At 34.6% G+C, this 22,200-nt stretch overlaps 1 protein-coding gene across 1 annotated transcript in view; it reads left to right on the top strand.

Moving 5' to 3' along the window:
* Nucleotides 1-20,929, top strand: part of SNX14 (sorting nexin 14) — a 114,645-nt gene extending 93,716 nt beyond the window's left edge. The window contains exons 20-28 of the mRNA XM_044675382.1: nt 3,397-3,508; nt 9,195-9,235; nt 9,347-9,466; nt 16,422-16,545; nt 16,823-16,987; nt 17,960-18,055; nt 19,534-19,625; nt 19,950-19,973; nt 20,727-20,929. Coding sequence (XP_044531317.1) covers nt 3,397-3,508; nt 9,195-9,235; nt 9,347-9,466; nt 16,422-16,545; nt 16,823-16,987; nt 17,960-18,055; nt 19,534-19,625; nt 19,950-19,973; nt 20,727-20,765 — 813 coding nt within the window. The 3' untranslated portion in view covers nt 20,766-20,929. The remainder of the gene's footprint in view (nt 1-3,396; nt 3,509-9,194; nt 9,236-9,346; nt 9,467-16,421; nt 16,546-16,822; nt 16,988-17,959; nt 18,056-19,533; nt 19,626-19,949; nt 19,974-20,726) is intronic.
* Nucleotides 20,930-22,200: the final 1,271 nt, after the last annotated feature.

The raw sequence follows: 22,200 nt of genomic DNA, 5'->3' as shown, positions 1-22,200 counted from the left end.
GATTTTGAGAAGGGATCAGTAGGTTTTACTAGACAGTCGAGAAAGTCCACGACATAAAAAAGGTTAAGATTTCTATCTTAGCATATTGTTTCAATATTTTCTTACACATATTTGATTTAAATATATGTGTGCATATTTGAACATTTTTTTTTCATATCTACCTTAAAATTTTTTAAAATGATACATAGTTCTGAAAAAGCAAATGTAGTGGATAGGAGGGAGTTGGCCTGAGAGCCAAGAAGTCCCAAGTTTTACCTCTGCCACATGCCAGCTGTGTGACATTGAGCAAATAACTTAATCCCTCCGTCCTCAGACACCTCTCAGATTATAAATTTCAGAGAGGATACTGATTCACACATGCAGAGAGAGTTTTCCTTCCCTCACCATTCTCTAAACCAATAAGGTCAGTGTTCCAGTCCTTCTTCTACCTTCTACCTTGTTCCCAAACAAATTCTAGGCTAGACATTGCTGCTTTTGGCTATTTTTGAAAGAGCTGGCTTTTATTTAAGAATATGTTCTCAGTTAAGAATATATTTTCTTGTAGATCCAGTTACTTGAAGAATGGCCACCACCTGACATTTACATAGAATTTTATTTTTTATAAAGACCTTTACAGCTACTTTGACTTTTCTTCAAATAATCCAGAAGGATATGGTGCTCTTGTTCCTATTTTCTAGAGGAAAAATGGAAGCCAGCCCCTTCCCAGATTCATAAGTTAGTAGTACATTAGAATAGGATCAGAACTTTTATCATTGATATGGTCTTGATTTTCCCAGGGCCCTGAGGCACACTGCTTCTTTTTAAATAGCCAATATCATTCTTTCTTTTTTAAAGTGTTTTTCTATGGTTTACTGATTTATATTCTCTCCTTCCCCTCTTCCCTCTCCCCTCATGGAGCTGACAAGCTGGGTTATCCGTGTATTATCACTCAATACCTTTTTCCATATTATTTATTTTTGTAATAGAGTAATCTTTTAAAACTAAAACGCCAAATCCTATGCCCATAAATCATATGTTTTTCTTCTTTGTTTCTGCTCCCACAGTTCTTTCTCTAGATAGCGTTCTTTCTCATAAATCCCTCTGGATTGTCCTGGATCATTGCATTGCTATCAGTAGCAAAGTTGATTATATATGATCATCCCACAGGGTTTCAGTCTCTGTATGATGTTCCCCTAGTTCTGCTCATTTTATTTCACATCAGTTCGTGGAGGTCTTCCCAGTTTTTATAGAAATCAAACAGTTCATCATTACTTATAACAGAATAGTATTCTATCACCATCATATACCACAATTTGTTTAGCCCCAGTCGATGGACACTCCCTCATTTTCCAATTTTTTGCCACTACAAAGAGTGTGGCTATAAATATTTTTGTACAAACTTTAAAAAATTTCTTTGGGGTACAAACCTAATAGTGGTATTGCTGGATCATAGGGAAGGTATTATTATTATTATTTTTTAAACCCTTATCTTCCATCTTGGAGTCAATACTGTGTATTGGCTCCAAGGTAGAAGAGTGGTAAAGGCTAGGCAATGGGGATCAAGTGACTTGCCCAGGGTCACACGGCTGGGTAGTGTCTGAGGCCAGATTTGACCTTAGGACCTCCTGTCTCTAGGTCTGGCTCTCAATCCACTGAGCTACCCAGCTCTGCCCCAAGGGCAGGTATTTTTTAAAAGCCCTTTGGGCATAATTCCAAATTGCCCTCCTGAATGGTTGGATCAATTCACAACTCCACTAGCAATGCATTAGTGTCCCAATTTTGTCACATCCTCTCCAACATTTATTATTTTTCTTTTCTGCCATATTGGCCAATCTTCTAGATGTGAAGTGGTACATCAAGAGTTGTTCAGATTTGCATTTCTCTAATTAGGTGATTTTTTAAAAATTAAGTCTATTTAATTAATTAATTTAGAGTATTTTCCATGGTTCCATGATTCATGTTCTTTCCCTCCCTTCCTCCCATCACCCTCCTGTAGCCAACAAGCAATTCCACTGGGTTTTACATGTGTCATTGATCAAGACCTAATTCCATATTATTAATGTTTGCAATAGGGTCATTGTTTGGAGCCTACGTTCCCAATCCCCATTGAACCATGTGATCAAGAAAATTGTTCTTCTGTATTTCCTCTCCCATAGTTCTTCCTCTGAATGTGGATAGTTCTCTTTCTCATAAGTCCCTCAGAATTGTCCTGGATCATGCCTTGCTGCTAGTAGAGAAGTCCAGTACATTCGATTGTGCTACAATGTATCCATCCCTGTGTATAATGTTCTCCTTAATCAGGAGGTTTTTCATGTGATTATTGATCATTTTGATTTCTTCATCTGAAAACTGTCTATTTATATCCCTTGGCCATTTGTCAATTGGGGAATTAGCCTGTGTCATTCTGAAGTTTTTCCATAGTTTTTAAGGTATAAGGATGATTTTTCTGAGAGTCAAGATGTTACTTGCTTTAAACAGGCCTGTTGATGAAGCTTGTCTGGTGTAAGAGGGAGATTTAAGGTATTTATAGATATATAATTAAAGTGTGGCTACCAGGAATCAACAATTCAGATTGATTCCATAATTAAAATAGACCCAAGTCAGGATTGGGTTTAAGGTAGTTTATTTACAATTAGGAAAGTAAAAGGTAGGGAAATAGAGAGAGAGAGAGAGACTAGTCCAGGCCTGCACAGCAGGTAGGCTCAAACTTATGAGACCAAGACCTAAGTAGATAGCCTTTCCCTTTGACCCTCTTCTTCCTCTTGCTTCCCTATATTCCCAGAAATTATTACAATCTGACTGCATGCAAAGGGTTGTTTATTGTTATTATGATTTGGATGGGAGAGGGAGGTGGTTAGAGGTGTCCCTAATCTATCCCGAAGTATCAAGGTCCTTCTTCACTGGTCAGCCCATTGGCCAGACCAGGAATTCACCTTCCTCCCCCCATATCTTATCCTAAGCTAATATGTAGATTGATAATATAATAAGGGTCTCTTCAGTAAGGCAGGACAGACAGAGAGAGTCTTCACGGTTGGCACAGTGGCCAGCTGGGTTCACTGACAAATCTTAGAACTCCTTCACAAATGGTAATGGATGAAGATAGGGACAACAACAGGTCTTTGGGGTATCCATATGTCCAAGGATACCTTTGGATTGTCTACGCTCAATCTCCGGGTGGGCAAGAGTCCTTCCTCTCTCCTCCGAGGTCAGAGATTGAAGACCTCCACCAAGGTTATTTCCTTCCCATGATCCTTTGCTACTGGCTCAACTACTGTTCTTTTCAATCATCTTTTTTCCACATTCCAAAACGTTCTCTTGTAAAACCTGTCCTTACAAAGGACTCAGTCATGAATGTTTGATTTGTTGTTGTAATGGCTAAACTTTCCTTTCCTTTTTTTTTGTTGTTGTTAATTCAAGAAACTTCTGCAACATCCAGAATTGAGTAATAGCCAACTTCTGGCAGATTTTCTTTCTCCAAATGGTGGTGAGACACAGTTTCTGGATAAAATACTGCCTGATGTAAATCTTGGTAAGTCATTTAAAAATAACTGTGGCCAGATGAAAATAGATGATCCAACTGATAAGTAGTTATGGGTTTAAGAAGTACTTTCAGATTTCAGACGAGACAATAATGAAATTGTAGAAAGAGTGCTGATCTTGAAGTCAGGAGTCTTGGGTGTATACACCACCTCAGACACTTAGTAATTCTGATGGTGGACAAGTCATGTAACCTTAATCTCATTTTTCTCATCAATAAAATGGTAACATTAATACATTTACTATCTAAAGGGGTTGTGAGGAAAATCCCTTGTAAAAACCTTTAAAGCAAACTATGTCAATTTTCATAGAAGTAATAACCATTGAACTTCAACAAATACATTTAAAATTCAGGTTTTGGTTATCAGCAAAATTTCATAGGTATTATAGGCTATTATTCTTATGCTCAAGAATTTCTATAAGTTGCCTCTGTTGCTTCTATTAGTTGCTTTTAGGTGCAGTCCTAAATGATAACTTTAGGATTTCAAACTGTGTGTCATTTGGGCTCTGATTATATCAGCACTCCATCCATATCAACTCTTATAAAAACTTAGATCTTTTACAGTCTTGTCTCCTCATTGTTCTTAAATTTGAATGTACAGGAGTTGAAAAAGTAATTTTTTCAGAGCTTTTCACTTATGGGCATATGTAGTTATTGATAAATATATATGCCACATGTGCTGCTCTATGGAATTTTCTTCTATCCAGCATAATAAAGACTGATCTTGTCAATTTTGGTGAGTGCTAAGACTCAAGTTCTTAGACTAATTTAATTGTCAAATTGTTTCATTCTTTATTTTGAATTTTAAGGAATTCTCATGTTTCAGAACTTAATGACACTTGGTATAGTTTATAGTAAGTTAAATTACACTTTTTTATAAACATTTGTTTTTCTTAGCATAGATTTGTATTAGTGGCATCTCATTACTTGGCTACATTGCTGTAAATGAATTTTATTTAAATAAATTGTTCATTGTCTATAAAACACATAGATATAGAGTTGTTATGAGATTCTTTTTCTAAAAAATCTTTTCTGTTTTGAATCAGTATTTTTTACTTTGTTTCAATTTTCCATGAACAATTTAGAACTTTTAGAAAAAATACTTGGATGACCCCATTGCCTACCCTTACCACTCTTCCACCTATAAGTCAATACACAGAAGTTAAGGGTTTAAAATTAAAAACAAAACAAAACAAAACAAAAAAAAATACTTGGATGAAAAAACCTTTAGTCTTGAATTTCAGTTAAAGGATAATTGTTATTAGAACACTTGCATAGTAATTCTGTGAAATGTAGGTTGCCCTGTTTTAATGAGATCTTTTTAAAAGATGAAATGATAAGAACAAATTAGGATTAAATTTTCCATGTTTTTTTGGAAAGTTGATTAAATTACCAGTGGCAAGCCCTAAATAAAATCTGGAAGTTTCAACTCGGGCCAACAAATGACTAGGGCAGTGATAGTGAACCTGTGGTATGGGTGCCAACGATGGCACACCGAGAGCTTTCTGTGGGCATGCGGCCACCCCCGAGTTCCTTACTAGAAAGGCAGAGGGACTTGTTGGGAGCTGTTCCCCTCCTCATCTCCATCATGCCTGATGACATTTTTTTTTTCACATCCCCTGCCCCTCTGCCCAGCAGCCCATTAGGATCTCACAGCGGGTAAGGTGGGTGGCTCACAGGAAACAGAGTGCTTGGGCCACTCCCCTCCCCCCTCTACATTTGCTGAGGACATTCTTCACTTCACTCAGTCCTCTGCCCAATGGGAGCACTTCCTCCCTCCCCTCTGTGGGGTAAGGTGGGACAGGCCACACCCAGCATGTGGTGGGGAGGGGCATGGCACACAATCTCCAGGAAGGGGTGGTGAGCACAGCATTCCATCTCTTAAAGGTTCACCATCACTAGACTGGGGGTGGGGGGTAGGATAATTTTTCTTTATTAGAGATTTATGAACATTTATTTTCTAAACCTAATGTTTCAAGAAATAGTTTGGTATTAGAATATTTGGAGGCTAGATTTAGACACTGTTTAAATCATTCCAACTATGGCTTTTAATTCAGATGCTCTGCTCTGGCCTTCCTACACAGTGCCATGAAACCCAGAATTGTTAATTTCTTTTTTTTTAAAAAAAATTTTTTTTCAACCTTTACCTTCCATCTTAGAACCAATTACAGAAGCATGGTAAAGGCTAGGCAATGGGGGTTAAGTGACTTGCCCAGGGTCACACAGCTGGGAAATGTCTGAGGCCAGATTTGAACCCAGGACCTCACATCTCTGGGCCTGGCTCTCAATCCACTGAGCCATTCAGCTGCCTCCCCCCCCCCCCCAATTGTTAATTTCTGATCATGTTGAACTGTATATAAACTGGAACAGATTGTCTTAATTGAAAGTTATAGTTGGAGCTCATGTGTCCTAAGACACATCACAAATACAGTGTTGTAAAACTTCTAGCTCTCAGATGTTACATGAAATCTTACTGGTAAAAATTGTGCTAGATGCCTCATTTAAAAGTGTTTTTAATTTAGTATGAAGTTTGAAAATAGAATTAGTAACCCTTTTCCATAGGTGGTTTAGTTTTTAAAAGGAGAGAAAGAAAGGCTTTAAGAATCTCCTTTATAGCACCTAGAAGTTTAAAATATAACCTCCACCAATCCTTAACACTCTTCTTTAAGCCTTCAAAACATGTCTTTACAGTTCCCATACTTTTCACAGTTCTGTCTTCTTTAAGAAAAAAAAAAGAGTCAAAAAAAAGCCCAAACTACAAGATTACCACTTATATTTTATTCATTAATTCTCTAAATATTTATTGACTGTCTTCTAATTGCAAATGACTTTCAAGATAACAAAAGACTATAAGATATCGTCCTTTTCTTCAAGGATCTTACTGACTTATGGAGCTAAGACACGAACATAATAACTACAGTATATGTGTGGTAGACAGTCCAGGAAGTTTTTTTAAAAGATAAAGTTTGATGATTAGGGGGAGGCTTATGGAAATTATAGTACTCAAGTTGATTCATAAATATGAATAGGGCTTCAGAGATAGAAATAGAGTTAAATAGGGAAGGGGAAATGAAATAAGTAAAAAACCATGGTATATAGTACAAAGAATTCAGATTTGAATTCAGGAGACCTGAATTTAATTCCAGCTCCAACACACACTAGCTGTGTGATGATAGATAAGTCATGTTTCTCTGAGTCTCAGTTTCTTCATCAACAAAATGTGCCAATAGTACTTTTACTTCTTTTCCTGAGAGCATTATAATAAAGAAAGCATTTTGCAAATTTTCAAGAATTATATTAATTATTATTAGTAGTTATATATATTATATATGTATATATATATATATTTTTAAAAAATCCCTTACCTTCCGTCTTGGAGTCAATACTGTGTATTGGCTCCAAGGCAGAAGAGTGGTAAGGGTAGGCAATGGGGGTCAAGTGACTTGCCCAGGGTCACACAGCTGGGAAGTGTCTGAGGCCAGATTTGAACCTAGGACTTCCCGTCTCTAGGCCTGGCTCTCAATCGACTGAGCTACCCAGCTGCCCCTATATTATATTTTAAGGCAAAAGAGTAGTAAGGGCTAGGCAGTGGGAGTTAAGTGACTAGGAAATATCTGACATACAATTTGAACTCAGGACCTCTGAACTCTAGACCTGGCTCTCAATCCATTGAGCCACCTACCTGCCGCAGAGTATCTTTTTGAAGTACAAAAGAAAGCAAAATATTCTTATTTAATTTACAAATTTTAAAAATTTAAAAATTAAAAAACTAAAGGGATTGTTAAATGGCAATATATTGTAAGCACCGTGGCTGATTGAAAACTGTATTTAAAGGGATCTTTAATCTTAAGGATTATATTAAGAGCTAGTGTTCACTGATTGTCTAGAAAAAAGACATTTGCAAAAGAGTTGGTCCTCAAATCAGAGTATAGGGACTTAGGTGTTTTGGGATATGAAGAGAAATAAATGATAAAAGAAGGAGAAAAAATGGGAGGGATGTTAGATGTTACAACCTGCCTAGGAACTCCCCAGGGCCAGTGAAGCACAAAAACCCTTGGTTTATGAAAATAAAGTTTATTTAAAAAAGGGAAGAAACAAACTGATAGGTAGGACTCTAGCACTATCTAAGAAACAACCCTGCCCCCCACCCCCACATGCTATCTGACTTAATCTAAATTTATTACTAATAATTAATAAGAAAGAAAGGGAAAAAAACCCTGACTTTGCTGCTGTATTAAGTAACCAAAGTTATAGATGGAAAACTTTGGATTACCTTAACCAATAGGAATTCTGGCAGCTAGACCACTGGCAGATGAAACCTGGACTCAGGGAAAATTGGTTTCCTCCAAGTAAATCCTCTACCAAGGACTTTTCCACGAAATCCCGATCCTCCAGGGAGAATCTCTCAAGAGGAAAAACCCTCCTTCAGCTTGATGGGAATTGTAGGCAGAGAGACAAAACTTCCCTCCAGCTTGGTCAGAATCCAAGAAGGAAGTCAGTTATTTTTAGTTGTAGACCCACAATTCCTTTCTACCCAGAATCCTTTCCCAAGGCTTATCTTAAAATTCCCTACTTTCAAATAACCCTAGAAAACCAGACCATCCCTAACTATATTCCTACAGGATATTGGTTAAGGATTGTAAATTAAGAGTAAATGCAGGAGAGGACCTCTTTTAAGGTAGGGAATTTCTATAAAGTTAAATGTAAATGTTAAAAGTGATTCATGCATAGAAAGGAAAAGGTCATCTGCCAGAGGATGAGAGGATAGTGTTTATATATGTTGAGAAAGAAGGAATGGTGTTTAAAATTATGTAAATCCTTGCAAGAATGAAAAACATTAACTTGGCCATACATTGAGTTCTTATTAAAACAATACCAAATGCTTATTTCAAAAAGCACTTAAGTAACTCAGTGCCTTTGGCACACAATTGGGAGGTAGAGGGTATATATGTAGTGATCCTATGAGAGTTAATGGCTTAGAAAAATTTTAAGGTTTTTTTTTTTGTGTGTTTTAGAAATGAAATTTAACTTACCTAGCATCCGAATTTGTCAGATAGGAGATCTGACCAGAAATTTCTGCACTCATTAGTAAATAGATTAAATAAATAATGATGATGATAATAGTTACAATAGCAGTAATAGTAACTAGCATTTATATGGTGGCTTCTAATATGCCAGGCACTGTGCTAAATACTTTACAAATATTTTTAATTTCATAACAATGGGGGGGAGGTAGATGGCATTATTATAAAAATAATTTTTCATTTGAGGAAACTGAGCAAACATCTATTAAGTATCTGAAGTTAAATCTGAACTCAGATCTTCCTGACTCCAGCCTATCATTCTAATCACTGTTACCAAACTGTCTCTGAAATAAAATAGTAGAATAAGTTGAGTTTAAAGTTTGTAATGTTTCCCAATTTTATTTTTAGATTGCCTTCTGCTTAATGCATTGATTTATTAATTACTGTGGTTAAAGAAAAAAAAACTATAGCTTTAGAAATAATTTATTGCTTCACAGTGTAAATTTTCATTGAGAATAAATGATAAAATGAAACAATGAGTTCACTTGATAAGTGAAATTATCATTTCAAGCTGTTTAGGTAAGTAATAGTAATAAAGTACAAACTATCACCAGGTAAGATTTAAGATGGCATGTTGTGTTTTTAAATTTCAGGGAAAATTATAAAATCTGTTCCAGGAAAACTAATGAAAGAGGTAAGTGGCCATTATTTCTTAATATTTCATGTTATCACTTACAAAGTCATAGTGAATTACTTTGTTTCTGTCTCTTATTGTTGCTTTTTATCAACCTCTGTGTCACTGCAGAAGGGCCAGCATTTGGAACCTTTTATTATGAATTTCATTAATTCTTGTGAATCCCCAAAGCCTAAACCGAGTAGGCCAGAACTAACAATCCTCAGCCCAACTTCTGAAAACAACAAAAAGGTATGGTATGTCAAAAAAGATTGTTGATTGTCATCATTTTGGTTTTTGCCCAGTGTGAGTTGAAGGTGTTACAATGTGCATAGGATAGGACTACCTTTTTTCCCCCTAATTCAGTGATTCCCAAAGTGGGTGCTACCCCCCCCCCCCCCCGTGGGTGCTGCAGCGATCCAGTGGGGTGGTGATGGCCACAGGTGCATTTATCTTTCCTATTAATTGCTATTAAAATTTTAAAAAATTAATTTCCAGGTTGCTAAGTAATATTTTTTTCTGGAAAGGCGGTGGTAGGCCAAAAAAGTTTGGGAACCACTGCCCTAATTCTTAAAGATCCTTGTTTTTATTAAATAATTGCATTATGGATTTTCTTTGCTAGGAAACAGACATATATCATAAGCCAAAATATCTTAATAATGAACTCGATGGTGCCATGACTATTGCTTTCTTTAAATGAAGATTTGCTTGTCACAGTACAAGGGGTACAGAAAATATTTATAGGTAGTTAGTTATTGCTATAATACTATATATACATTTCCCAAAAAGCACCAACCTATGCAAAACTGCACAATAAAAATTATAGAGGAAAAAAATTTACAGAACTTATGGGGAAAATGAGATTGGTGCTTGAAAATTTTGTCGGAAAAAAGATTGGAACCAATGGTCAATAATTACATAAATACTAATTCTGTGTTTACAGCAAAAGAAAACTTGAAACTGAAAAACTTCTACACAGATAGCATTAATGCATCTAGAATAGGAAGGGAAATAGTTAATACATGGGGAAAAATTGTGTCAAGACTTTTCTGGTAAGAGTTTCACATGCAAAATATATATATTTATATACACACATGACTAATATCCATTTCTAGTAGATGGATAGTCAAAGAATATAAACATTTAGTTCTTATAATACTGCAAAGTAGTCACAATTACACGAAAAAATACTCCACAGCACTAATAAGAAAAATGCAAATCAAAACAACCCTGAGGTTTTATCTTATACCTTGTAAATTGACAAAAATGATCAAAATAAATAGCAGCAGTGAATGTTAGAGGATTGTGGAAGGATATACCCTCTAATATGTTATTGGTTGTTCTATGAAATGATATGACTGCTTTGGAAAGCAGTTTGGAATTATGCAAATAAAATGACCCAAATTTCCATACTTTGAACCAGAGACTCCATTATTAGGCTTATATCCCCCAGCAAGTCATTGGTAAGAAACAAATTGCACATATACCCCTAATATTTATAGTAGCACTTTTGGTGATAACATTGAATTAGAAACAAGGTAGATGCCCATTATTTGGGGAATGGCCAAAAAAAAATTGTGGTATATGAATGGAATGGAATATTATTTTGCTGTAAGAAATGATATGTGTGATGACTACAGAGACACATAGAAAGATCTATATAACCATATCAGTGTGAAATAAGCAGAGCCCAGGAAACTATACACACTAACTTCAACAATATAAATGGAGAAAACAATGACACCCCCCCCCCCAATCAAAAGTGAATGTAACAAAATTATTAAGATCAAGTAGGACTCAAATGAAAGATATGCAAAGATATCCCCAAAGTATCCCTTTGTGGAGGTGGGGAGGTCCACAAGTGTTAGATTTTGCATGTTTTTGGACCTTATCAGTGTGTTGTTTCAGTTATACTGACTTTTTTTTTTCTTTTCCTCAAAAAATGCTATTTTTTATATGGGATGGCTTTTTGATAGGGAAAGAGGAGGGATGCTTAGGAAAACTACAGTGATGTAAGAAGCAAAAAATATCAACAATAACATATTTAAAGAAAGAAATACATAAATACTACAACAAATAGTGTTTGTGACCAGGGGCTGCTATTTTGCCCATGCCCCAGGCTTCATGAAAAAGTTGGGCAAACAGTAGCTCCACCTGGAGGCCGTGGAGGAAGGGAGTGGGGATGATCAGATGTCTTTTTCTACCCAACTTTCATTTCTACTTCCCTTAAACTTAATTCTCTTTTATTGCTAAGACAAAATAGCTTTGTCTTCTTCATGCCCATTTCTTCTTTCCCCTCCCCCAATCCTTCTTGTTTGCTAATGTTCAATCTATAAAGAGGACACTGATTTGATATGTATGTTTTGTGGTACTGAACAAGTTTTATGAAAATTTGTATTGGTGTTTCAGATTTGTGTCACAGTGTGTTATGTTATTGGCAAAAAGTTATTTTCTTTACTAAAAAGTCTACAAGCCTAAGACTGTAGGGAAAATGTCAACATGAAGATAAGGATACTGTGAGTATTGAGGGGAGAACAGTAAAACATTTATTTTTGGAGTAAAAAGGAAGTGGTTTCTGTTTGCTGTTATTTTGGCTAAGAATGGAGGACAGAGGCAACAAACTGGGAAGGGACGAAGAATCTTGTGTCTTGTCTACTACAAAATGTTTTGCATGGGAATATACTAGTATGTAATATGTAGTATTAATATGAGTAGGTGTTCTTTCGTGAAACATTTAAACTAAGTAGCATATTGCTTTTTAATCACATCTAGTAGGTTGGTTGTTAAAAATGGGAACAAAATGTAGAAAATGACTTCCCCGATACTGAAAGTTAGTAGGAAGACTGCTAAATTGTTTAAAAATCAGTTTGAATCCATTATCTGAGTTTGGAAACTTTTCTTTGGCTAATGTGAGAGCACTGTTTTGTGAGTTGTTCATCTTTACAGCTTCTGTACTTATTTTTGTATACTGTCTTGAGGTGGGGAGTTAGGATGGAGGTGGGATAATGACGTGATTTAGAAGCAAATGATGACCTTTCTTTGGTAACCACTTAGATAGATGAAGCCAGTTTGTGTGGCTAGAACTGTGGGTCTGTCATTCTTGTGCATGATAGTTTATTTGAAAAACTGAATAATTAAATACACCATCTAGTGTTTTTTTTAACTAAAGTAAATATTAAAAAATGGCTACTCTTCTAAAGATGTGGGTATCAGTTGTTTATGTTACTCCGTGCCTTTGTTGTTACTGATGTCTGAGAAAGGCATTAACCTAGTGGAACGCTATGGATATTGGTTTGTTCCTAAACTTTACTTTTATGTAATAGTACTCAGAACTGCATAGTACTGCTTATATTGGTCATTGCTTTAGTAATGAAAATTTTGTTAGTATAGTTATATATGTAGTCATGACCTAGGTCCAAACTGCAGCTATGTTGCTTGCTAGACATTTTTATCTTGAAGGCTAAAATCTTTATTTTGACTTTTGAATCTAATTCTAATAATAACTAATTCCTATTGGTCGTACATATAGTTCTATAGAGAAGAAGGAAGATATTAAAATATTGAACAACAAGAATGTCCTGGGCTTTGGAATAGACTGGGTAAAAATTCTAGTGGTCTTTTGCCATATTGGGGTCTTAAGACAAGGATGAGCCATTGAAATCCTTCTTTATGATCAGATTGGAGTCTAAGAATGGGAGGTTTTGAGGGAAGAAGGTAGGAGAAGTAAATTTATCTAATAGAAAGCTCTGTTTTGTTTTTCAGAATTAAAAAAAAGAGTAATGTCAGTTTTCTTACTGTTTAGGCTTTGACCATATTATATGTTCTGAATTGAATTTATCTTTTCTTTTTTGGGGAAAAAAACTGACATTTTGTCTTTACACATCAAACAAATCCCAATACCCAAACTCCCTTACAAAGTACATTCCCCCAAAGAAGTCTGTTTATTAATAGTTAACCAAAAGGAAACCCGTATCCTTAATTTTGACAATACAGTGCTAAGTGGACTGTTGGATATATAACTAGATTTAGTTGACCATTGAACTTCTTTTCCATACAAGTTATAAATGTCAAGTCTAAGAGGAAAAAAGCTCTTTAAATATGTAGTTATAGGCTGAAGTGATAAAAGGGCAAAATGACAAATGTTGAAGGAAATGTAGAAAAGTGGGGAGTTAATTCACTGTTGGTAGAACTATGAACTAATCTAAACATTATGGAGAGTAATTTGAATTATACCCAGACAGCTATAAAACTATGTATATTCTTAGACCCAGCAACATAATTGCTAGATCTGTTTCCAAAGGAGATCAGGAAAAAAGGAAGAAAACTCATATGTTCCAAAATATTTATAGTGGTTTTTCTTTGTGGTGGCAAAGACCTGGAAATCATGAGGATGTCCATCAATTGGGAAATGGCTAAACAAATTGTAATATATGACTGTGATGGAATACTTCTGTGCCATAAGAATTGATGAGTAGGTTAATTTTTTTAAAAACTTAAAACTACGTGAGATAATGAACGTCTAGGACCAAGAGAACCCTATATATAGCTATAGATTTAATATTTGAAAAAGAACTTATGAAGTTCTCTAGAGAGTGACCTGAAAAATGGAAAAACACACACACACACACTCAAAAGGCAAATAGTATAGATAGTTTGAAGGGGAATTTTGTATTGGAATCATCACAGATTCTAAGTCTGAATTAATTTATAGAATATAAGCATTTTGAAAGAAGGGACTATCTCATTTTTGTTTCAATTCTCTAGCACAGCGTACAGTGTTTACCACATGGCAAGAGATTGTTGATTTTTTGATAAAATGAAGTTTTTCTACATAAAAAAAGTACTCAGAATTAGAGGTTCTTTTGGAATTTGCACAAAAATAAAACTGTCAAGTCAAAAAATATATAGTTAAATGCAAATCACTATTGTAAAGAATGAGTAGTTCTAATAAGCTAATTTTGATTTAATAATTAGCTTATAGTAACATGTTTTTGCATCTTCTTTTTAAAACTTTTTTATTGTCATACAAAGCACATTTTCTTTTGGTCATTGTTGTAAGAGCAAAGTCATATATAACTATATCCCCAAAATAAAACCATAAATTACACCATTGTGAAAGACGACTCTTAACAGTTCTTCCTCTGGAGGTGGATAACATTTCCCCATCATAAGTCTTTCAGGATCGTCCCAGATCCGTGCATTGTGAGAATAGCCAAATTTTCACAGATAATCATTGTCTAATATTGCTATTATTGTGTACATTCTCCCAGTTCTGCTTATTTGGCTCTGCATCAATTCCTGTAGATCTTTCCAGCATTTTCTGAAATCTTCATGCTTATCATTTCTTATAGCACGATAGTATTTCATCACCAACATGTACCACAATTTACTTAGCCATTCCCCAAATGATGTATATTCCCATAATTTCCAATTCTTTGCCACTACAAAAAAAGCTGCTATAAATATTTTTGTACAAGTAGGTCCTTTCCCCTTTTTTATTATGTCTTTGGGCTACAGACCCAGTAGTGGCATTAACAGATCAAAGGGATATGCATAATTTTATAGCCCTTTGGGCATAGTTCCAGATTGCCCTCCAGAATGGTTGGATCAGTTCACAACTCCACCAACAATGTATTGGTGTCCCAATTTTGCCTCATCCCCTCCAACTTTTACCACTTTACTGCCATATTGGCCAATCTTTTAGGTGGGAGGTGATACCTCAGAGTTGTTTTAATTTGATTTCTCTAAACTAAAGTGATACAGAACATTTTTTCATACCATTTTCAATGGTTTTGATTTCTTCATCTGAAAATTGCTTGTTCATATTCTTTGACCATTTATCAATTGGGGAATGGCTTGTGTTCTTATAAATTTGAGAAATTAGGCTTTAAAAAAATTTTTTTATTTTAAACCTTTACCTTTTGACTTGGCGTCAATACTGTGTATTGACTCCAAGGCAGAAGAGTGGTAAGGGCTAGGCAATGGAGGTCAAGTGACTTGCCCAGGGTCACATGGCTGGGAAGTGTGAGGCCAGATTTGAACCTAGGACCTCCTATCTTTAGGCCTGGCTCTCAATCCACTGAGCTATCCAGCTGCCCCCAAATTAGGCTTTTATCAGAAATGTTTGTTATAAAATTTTTTTTACCAGTTGATTCATTTTACATCTTATAATACTTTCTGTCTTTGGTCATAAATTCTTCCGTTCTTTATTTTTTGCAAAATTTTCTTTACTTTTTATTTTGAATATTTTCCCCTAGTTACATGTTTCATGTTTTTTCCCTCTCCCCTAACCACCCCTTCAACTCCCCTTAGCCAATACACAATTCCACTGGGTTTTACATGTATCATTGATCAAGACCTAATTCCATATTATTGATAATTGGACTAGAGTTATCCCCAATAATATCCCCATCAGCCCATGTGTTCAAGCAGTTGTTTTTCTTCTGTGTCTTCCATTCTTTAAAAATCTGCCAGGTAAACTATTCTGTGTTCCCCTAATTTAGTTATGGTATCGCTCTTTATATCTAAGTCATATATCCATTTTGACCTTATATAGGGTGTGAGATATTGTTTTATGCATCTTCTTTATGATAATTTGACCAGCAAGAGGGAGATTTTATTTTATTTAATCTTTTTCACTTCAAGAAACACTTATTACAGGCCAGAAATATATAAGGCATTATCCCAGGCACAGTTTTTGTGAAAGCATTCCTTCCCCTTGATTCTGTTAGGATGTTGTGTTGGATATACTTAGATCCATTCTTAGTAAGTCTACACTCATGTTAACTGTCAAATTTGGAGAGAAAAAAAGAGCACCCATTCACAAAGTGCTTTTATGAAACTTTAAAGAGGGGAAAGCAACTCTGTTGGGTAAGAGTCACTCTTGTACATGTTTAGTTTTCCTCCTTTGGTAGTAACAAATTAGGATTTTTATGTAGTTAATATTTCTGTTGTACCTAAACTGAAAATAATATGACATTTATGTTACAGGATCTGCAAGGAACTGCTGGTTAAAATAATTTGCTTTTCATTTATGTTTGTTACTATGACCCATTTAATTTTTGTGAAATTAGTTATTAGTGTAGAAGGTTGTTGGGGGAGAACAATCACTGGTCAGGTATTTTCTTTTAGTTCATGAAGAGTTATGACATCACTTTAGATTTAATTCATAGTAAAATATTTAACTAATCATAATTTGAATTTACAGCTTTTCAATGACCTATTCAAGAACAATGCAAACCGTGCTGAGAACACAGAGAGAAAGCAAAATCAGAATTATTTTATGGAGATGATGACTGTAGAGGGAGTCTATGATTACTTAATGTATGTAGGTAAGGGATAATTTTCTCATACTAATTTTTTGCACAGTTTTATGTCAGATGCAAGGTGATGCATCTACAAAATGTTCAACCTCAGAATATGTTTTTAATTGGAGATCTATATTTTTTTTAACATAATGTATCAATTAGAATTGATCACTGGCACATTAAAGTTCTTAATTGGTAGCTTTTATGGACATAATATTAACATGCCAGGGACCCTAATTTATATGTACTTTATTCATAAATGTCAGAATTTTAAAAACAGGTTGACATAAATCATTTTCAGGTCGGGTGGTTTTCCAGATTCCTGATTGGCTTCATCATTTCTTGATGGGAATACGAATCCTCTTGAAAAATACCTTAGAGACATATACTGATTATTATCTGCAGTGCAAACTAGAGCAGCTGTTTCAAGAACACCGTTTGGTTTCACTTATAACACTTCTCAGAGGTTTGTATTTTCCATATTTGTATTATTTATTTTTGTTCTCTTTTGAGTAGTTTTGTACATGTCACTTTACTGAGAAAATTTTATAGCACCTTAAAGAAAGATATGTGAATGTTGTCTGTTCATGTTAATATTCCTTTGGAGTATGGTATCATTTTTTTTATATGAAAAAAATACACAGTACTGCATGCTAAATTGAAACAAAAGTCAAAGAACACATTCTATTAAAGAATAGAAGACATTTTAGAAGACAAAATGTCATTTACCCAAAAACCAGTTATTAAATGCTCACTATGTTTGTGCTAGTCACTAAGGGAAATGCAAATATAAATAAGGTAACATCTATTCCTGGAAGAAGTTTAATATAAAGTTTTATAAGAGATATTTTTTTTTTACTTTCTATTTTTTCCTTGACTTTTTTTTCAACATTGCTAATATGGAAATATGTTTTGTGTGACATCATATGGTATTATATGGCTTGCCTTCCTCTAGGTAGGGGAAATTGCTCAAGGGAAGGAGAGAATTTGGAACTGAAAATTTTTAAGTGACTGTTTTAAAGAGAAAAATATCAATTAAACATTTAAAAAATAAAAATTTTGTTCTTCATTAAAAAAACAACAATAAAGATTTCCTGGAAGTAGATAGATCTCTTTGTAAACTTTTCTAGGTCTCTTGATTTTCAAATATCCATTTCTTCCCATTTTTAACTAATCTGTCCTTAATCAGAATTATATACTTTTCTCCTTAATGTAATTGTTACTCAATCTAATCAGCCAAGACAGTGTTGTTTTTTTTTCTAGAGTAGATAGATAGTAGAATCCTAAGAACAAGAGTGTGGACAGAAAGCTTTTTGGTTAAACTCTGGATAAACTTTAGAATAAAGAGAATGACTATTATTCTTTTCCTTAAGTAGCTTGGTGTCTTGGGCATAAAGTATTGAGAATTTTGTTAGACCTTTGTGTTTGGTCCTTTCAGATGCTGTGTTCTGTGAAAACACCGAACCTCGTTCCCTGCAAGACAAGCAGAAACGGGCAAAACAGACCTTTGAAGAAATGATGAACTACATTCCAGGTGCAACATTTATAAAAATTAACTAAGATATATATTGAATTTAGGTCCATAAAATCTGAATTAGCACATTTTTAAGAAGTAACCAAATACATTACAACCAATTTCAAGATAAAAATTAATTTCATAAAGTTAATGATCAGGACTCTACACATATGTATAGTTACACATTATTTTATATGTAAATTACTAGTTTTAAGGAGTATAAGAAAAGTTTTTAAAAATATAAAATTATTGAATCCATTAACTATTAAATCTTGAAATCTCTAAATACACTTAATAAAAAATAATTCCTGAGAATTATTTCACTAATAAATAGTATTCAAGCTATTCATCGTCACCCCTCTTCTTTCTCCATATAACCATATAGCTAGCTTTTTTAATTTGCAAAATTTCATTTAGTTAATTAATTTAGAATATTTTTCCATGGTTACATGGTTCATGTTCTTTCCTTTCCATCCTCCCACCCCCCTCTCATAGCCAATGAGCACTTCCACTGGGTTTTACATATGTCATTGATCAAGACCTCATATAGCTAGTTTGAAGTAAATGATTTCTTGTTTTTTACTCCTACATGAGATTCCATATTCCTTCTCCATGACTTTACACAGGCTGTCCTCCATGATTATAAATGCATTATCTCCTCATCGCTGTCTCTTCAGAATTCTGAGATTCCTTTAAGGTCTAGTTTAAGCTCCATCTTCTGCATAAGGTCTCTCTCCCGTTCTACCCATCCTCAAAATTACCTTGTATTTTGTAGTAATCTTTTCTTTTCTTTTTTTAATAACTTACTTATGTTGCTTGATGTTGAGCATGTTGTTCAGTTGAATCTCTCTGCAACCTATTTTTGGGGTTTTCTTGGCAAAGATATTGGAGTGGTTTGTCATTTCCTTCTCCGGTTCATTTTATAGATGAGGAAATTGAAGACCAACATGATTAAATAATTTGTGCAGGGTCATCTAGTGAGCTAAGTGTCAGAGGCCAGATTAGAACTCTGGTCTTCCTCACTCCAGGGCGAGCACTCCACTGTGCCCCCTAGCTGTTCCAGTGCTGGGGATACAAATTAAATAGCGCCTTCTTCCAAGGAGCTTCTATCCTTGTGAGGGCAATGTAGCATGTAGAACATTTCTACAAAATAAATGCAATGTAATTTTGGGGATAGCTAGAACAGGAAAGACCTTATACAGAAGTTGGAGCTTACACTAGACTTTGAAGGAAACCAGGAATTCTAAAGAGACAGAGGTGAGGAGACGAGTGCATTACAATCATAGAAGACAGCCAAGGTAAAGTCATGGAGAAAGAATATGGAATCTTCTGTAGGAGAAAAAAACCCAAGAAATCCAAAGAGTTATATGATTGTGTGTGTGTGTGTGTGTGAGAGAGAGAGAGAGAGAAGGATAGAAAAGGGGAGGGAGGGGAGGAATAATGAGTTTGCAAGTAATCTTTTTTGAAAAAATATTTAATTGTGTTACTTTCTTTAGATCTTATAGGTAAATGCATTGGTGATGAAGCTAAGTATGAAGGTATCAGACTTCTATTTTATAGCCTCCAGCAGCCAGTGCTCAACAAACAGGTATATTTTATTAAAAGTGGAATCTTTCTCTGAAGCATTGTCTTAGGTAATGAAGTTCTTCAGCTATATGAAACCAGGGGTAGAACCCAAGAATAATTTTATATTAGAATTTCTCAAACCAAGAAATTCTGTGGATGTCAGGCATAGCATATACTATTAGCAATATATTTAAAACTCTTTGTCTTGGAAATAGTAATTGTCAAGAGAAAAAATATAGTGTGAGCTTTTTTTTCCTACCTTTCTTTGTCTATTGCTTTTTAATACAAATTTTCCTTTTTTTTGGCATATTAGTTGACTTATGTTCTGTTGGACATTGTGATACAGGAGCTTTTCCCAGAACTCAATAAGGTAATGAATGGCATAACATTTTATTGTCTTTGATTTGTTTTTCCCAAAAGGTTTGCTGTCACTTATATTATTAGGAACATAGGAGTTGAGATTTTGTCCAACATTCCTTTAAAAAATATTTGTCATTACTGACTTTTCTCATTCCTTGATCCATCATATGGGAAGATAGAAGTAAAGTAAATTCATTTAACATTCCTGGGCTTCAGTTTCCTGACAGCTATCAAATGAGAAGGCTGGCCTAGATAACTTCTAAGGCCTCTCTAAGCCTTAAATCTATTACCCTGTAAACTAATATTTGTTGAGGAAGTAATTGAGGCCTTGCTGCCTCAGATGTATTCTTTCCCACCTCTTTCCTTCAAACAAAGTAGAAAGGCATGGGGTACCTATTGCTTTTTTTCCTGGAGTGGAGTTGGAATATGATAATCATATATGCCCATTTGATTGTGTATGTTCTTCTCTCAGTGAGCCAATTCCATTGAGAGTGAATTTTATCATATAAACAAAACATTATGAAACCATAGTTAAAAGGGGGTGAGGAGAAGGGCAAGTTTGAGTAATAGTTCAACAGATAATTACTGAGATGGAAAAAAAGCATGTTTTAGAAATCTCTTAAAGTCTCCAGCAGAGATCAGTCCTATATAGTTTACTTTGGTAATTTAATAAAAATAATCAGTTTAGTATTTGATATAATTTGATTTGGAAATGCTTCTTTTGCTATATATTTTTTATTGATTGAGTATACTTTTACTCTAGGTACAAAAGGATGTTACTTCCGTATCATCCTGGATGTAATAAGCTGGGATCTGGGCAAAAAAACCCCAAATAATTGAAACCTGCCATACCACTAGTACAGAAGAGATGAGATATATTCTGTTCTTCCTTTGTATGTTTTTGTAAATGTCATATTATTCAGTGTCTGAAATTTTTATTGCTTTTCTGTTTTAATAAAGACTAACAAACTTATTATTGATTAAAATTGAACTTTCCTTTTATTAAATTTTAGTTTGATTTTTTCAAATCACATTTCCTTTTGGTATTACAGTTTTCATTTTTGTTCTAGATTTGTGGTATAAGCAGTTTAGAGAACTTCAATTGAAGAAGTTCCCAATTCCCTCTCCCAGTGCAGATGGGTAACTGTTCTGCAATGCATAGTCTTAATTCCCTTGCACACTGAGAAGGAAAGTGAGCTATGTAGGGTTTTTTAGCTGAGATGAGACTTGAACTTGAGTCCACTCTGTCACACTGCCTCTCAGTGATATTGAAGTTTTAGAAGATAAAAATACAGCTGCTTCACATGACAGTAGACAGGGAAGAATTTTGAATCATATTATAGAAGCACAAGAACATCGTCATTTCAACATACATTCAGCTCATTTATTCCTATTCATTTTCCTGATTAATTCATTTCCCATAGCAGCTTCCTCTCCTTGCCGTTCTTGGATCTTGAGTAAGCATTTATTAAATACTTACATGTGCTAAACACTGTGTTCCCTGCTGGGGATACTAATAGAAATTTGACTAGGTTTATGACTTCTAGGTTTCTATCACCAGGATGAGCATGCAGGATCCAAGCTCCCTAGGTAATTACTTCACATGTATCTTAAAAAAAAATAAGGAGGAATGCATTGGGAGATGGGGGAAGAAAAAAATAGAATGGGGTAAATTATCTCACATAAAAGAGGCATGAAAGACCTTTTACAGTGGAGGGAAAGATGGGAGAGGTGGGGAGAAGAGCATATGAACCTTACTCTCATTGGAACTGGCACAATGAGGGAAGAACATAGACAATCGAGTATAGATATCTATCTTACCCTACAGGACATTAGGAGGAGAAGGAGACTAGCAAATTGAGTCATGTGGCAGAAACCAAATGGGAAAATAAGATGGGAAGTAATACACAGTAATCATAGTTGCGCAAAAATTTTTTATAAGAAGTCTTTAATGAAGGCTTCATTTTTCAAATACATAGAGAAATGGCTTGAATGTATAAGAATACAAGACATTCCCCAAATAATAAATGGTTAAAGCATATGAACAGGGAGCTCTCAGACAAAGTAATTAAAACTCAACTATAGTCATGTGCTATGATTAAAAATGATAAAGACTGATATAATAAGAGAAATTAGTAGTTTAATTAAAGCCATGGCCATGTTGGTAATATATATATATATATATATATATATATATATAACCACGCCTATCTTTTAAATTTACCGCTGGAGCCCAT

This window comes from Gracilinanus agilis, chromosome 4 (assembly GCF_016433145.1).
Source record: "Gracilinanus agilis isolate LMUSP501 chromosome 4, AgileGrace, whole genome shotgun sequence".
NCBI classification, from domain to species: domain Eukaryota; kingdom Metazoa; phylum Chordata; class Mammalia; order Didelphimorphia; family Didelphidae; genus Gracilinanus; species Gracilinanus agilis.
This window is presented reverse-complemented; position numbering and strand designations above follow the sequence as displayed.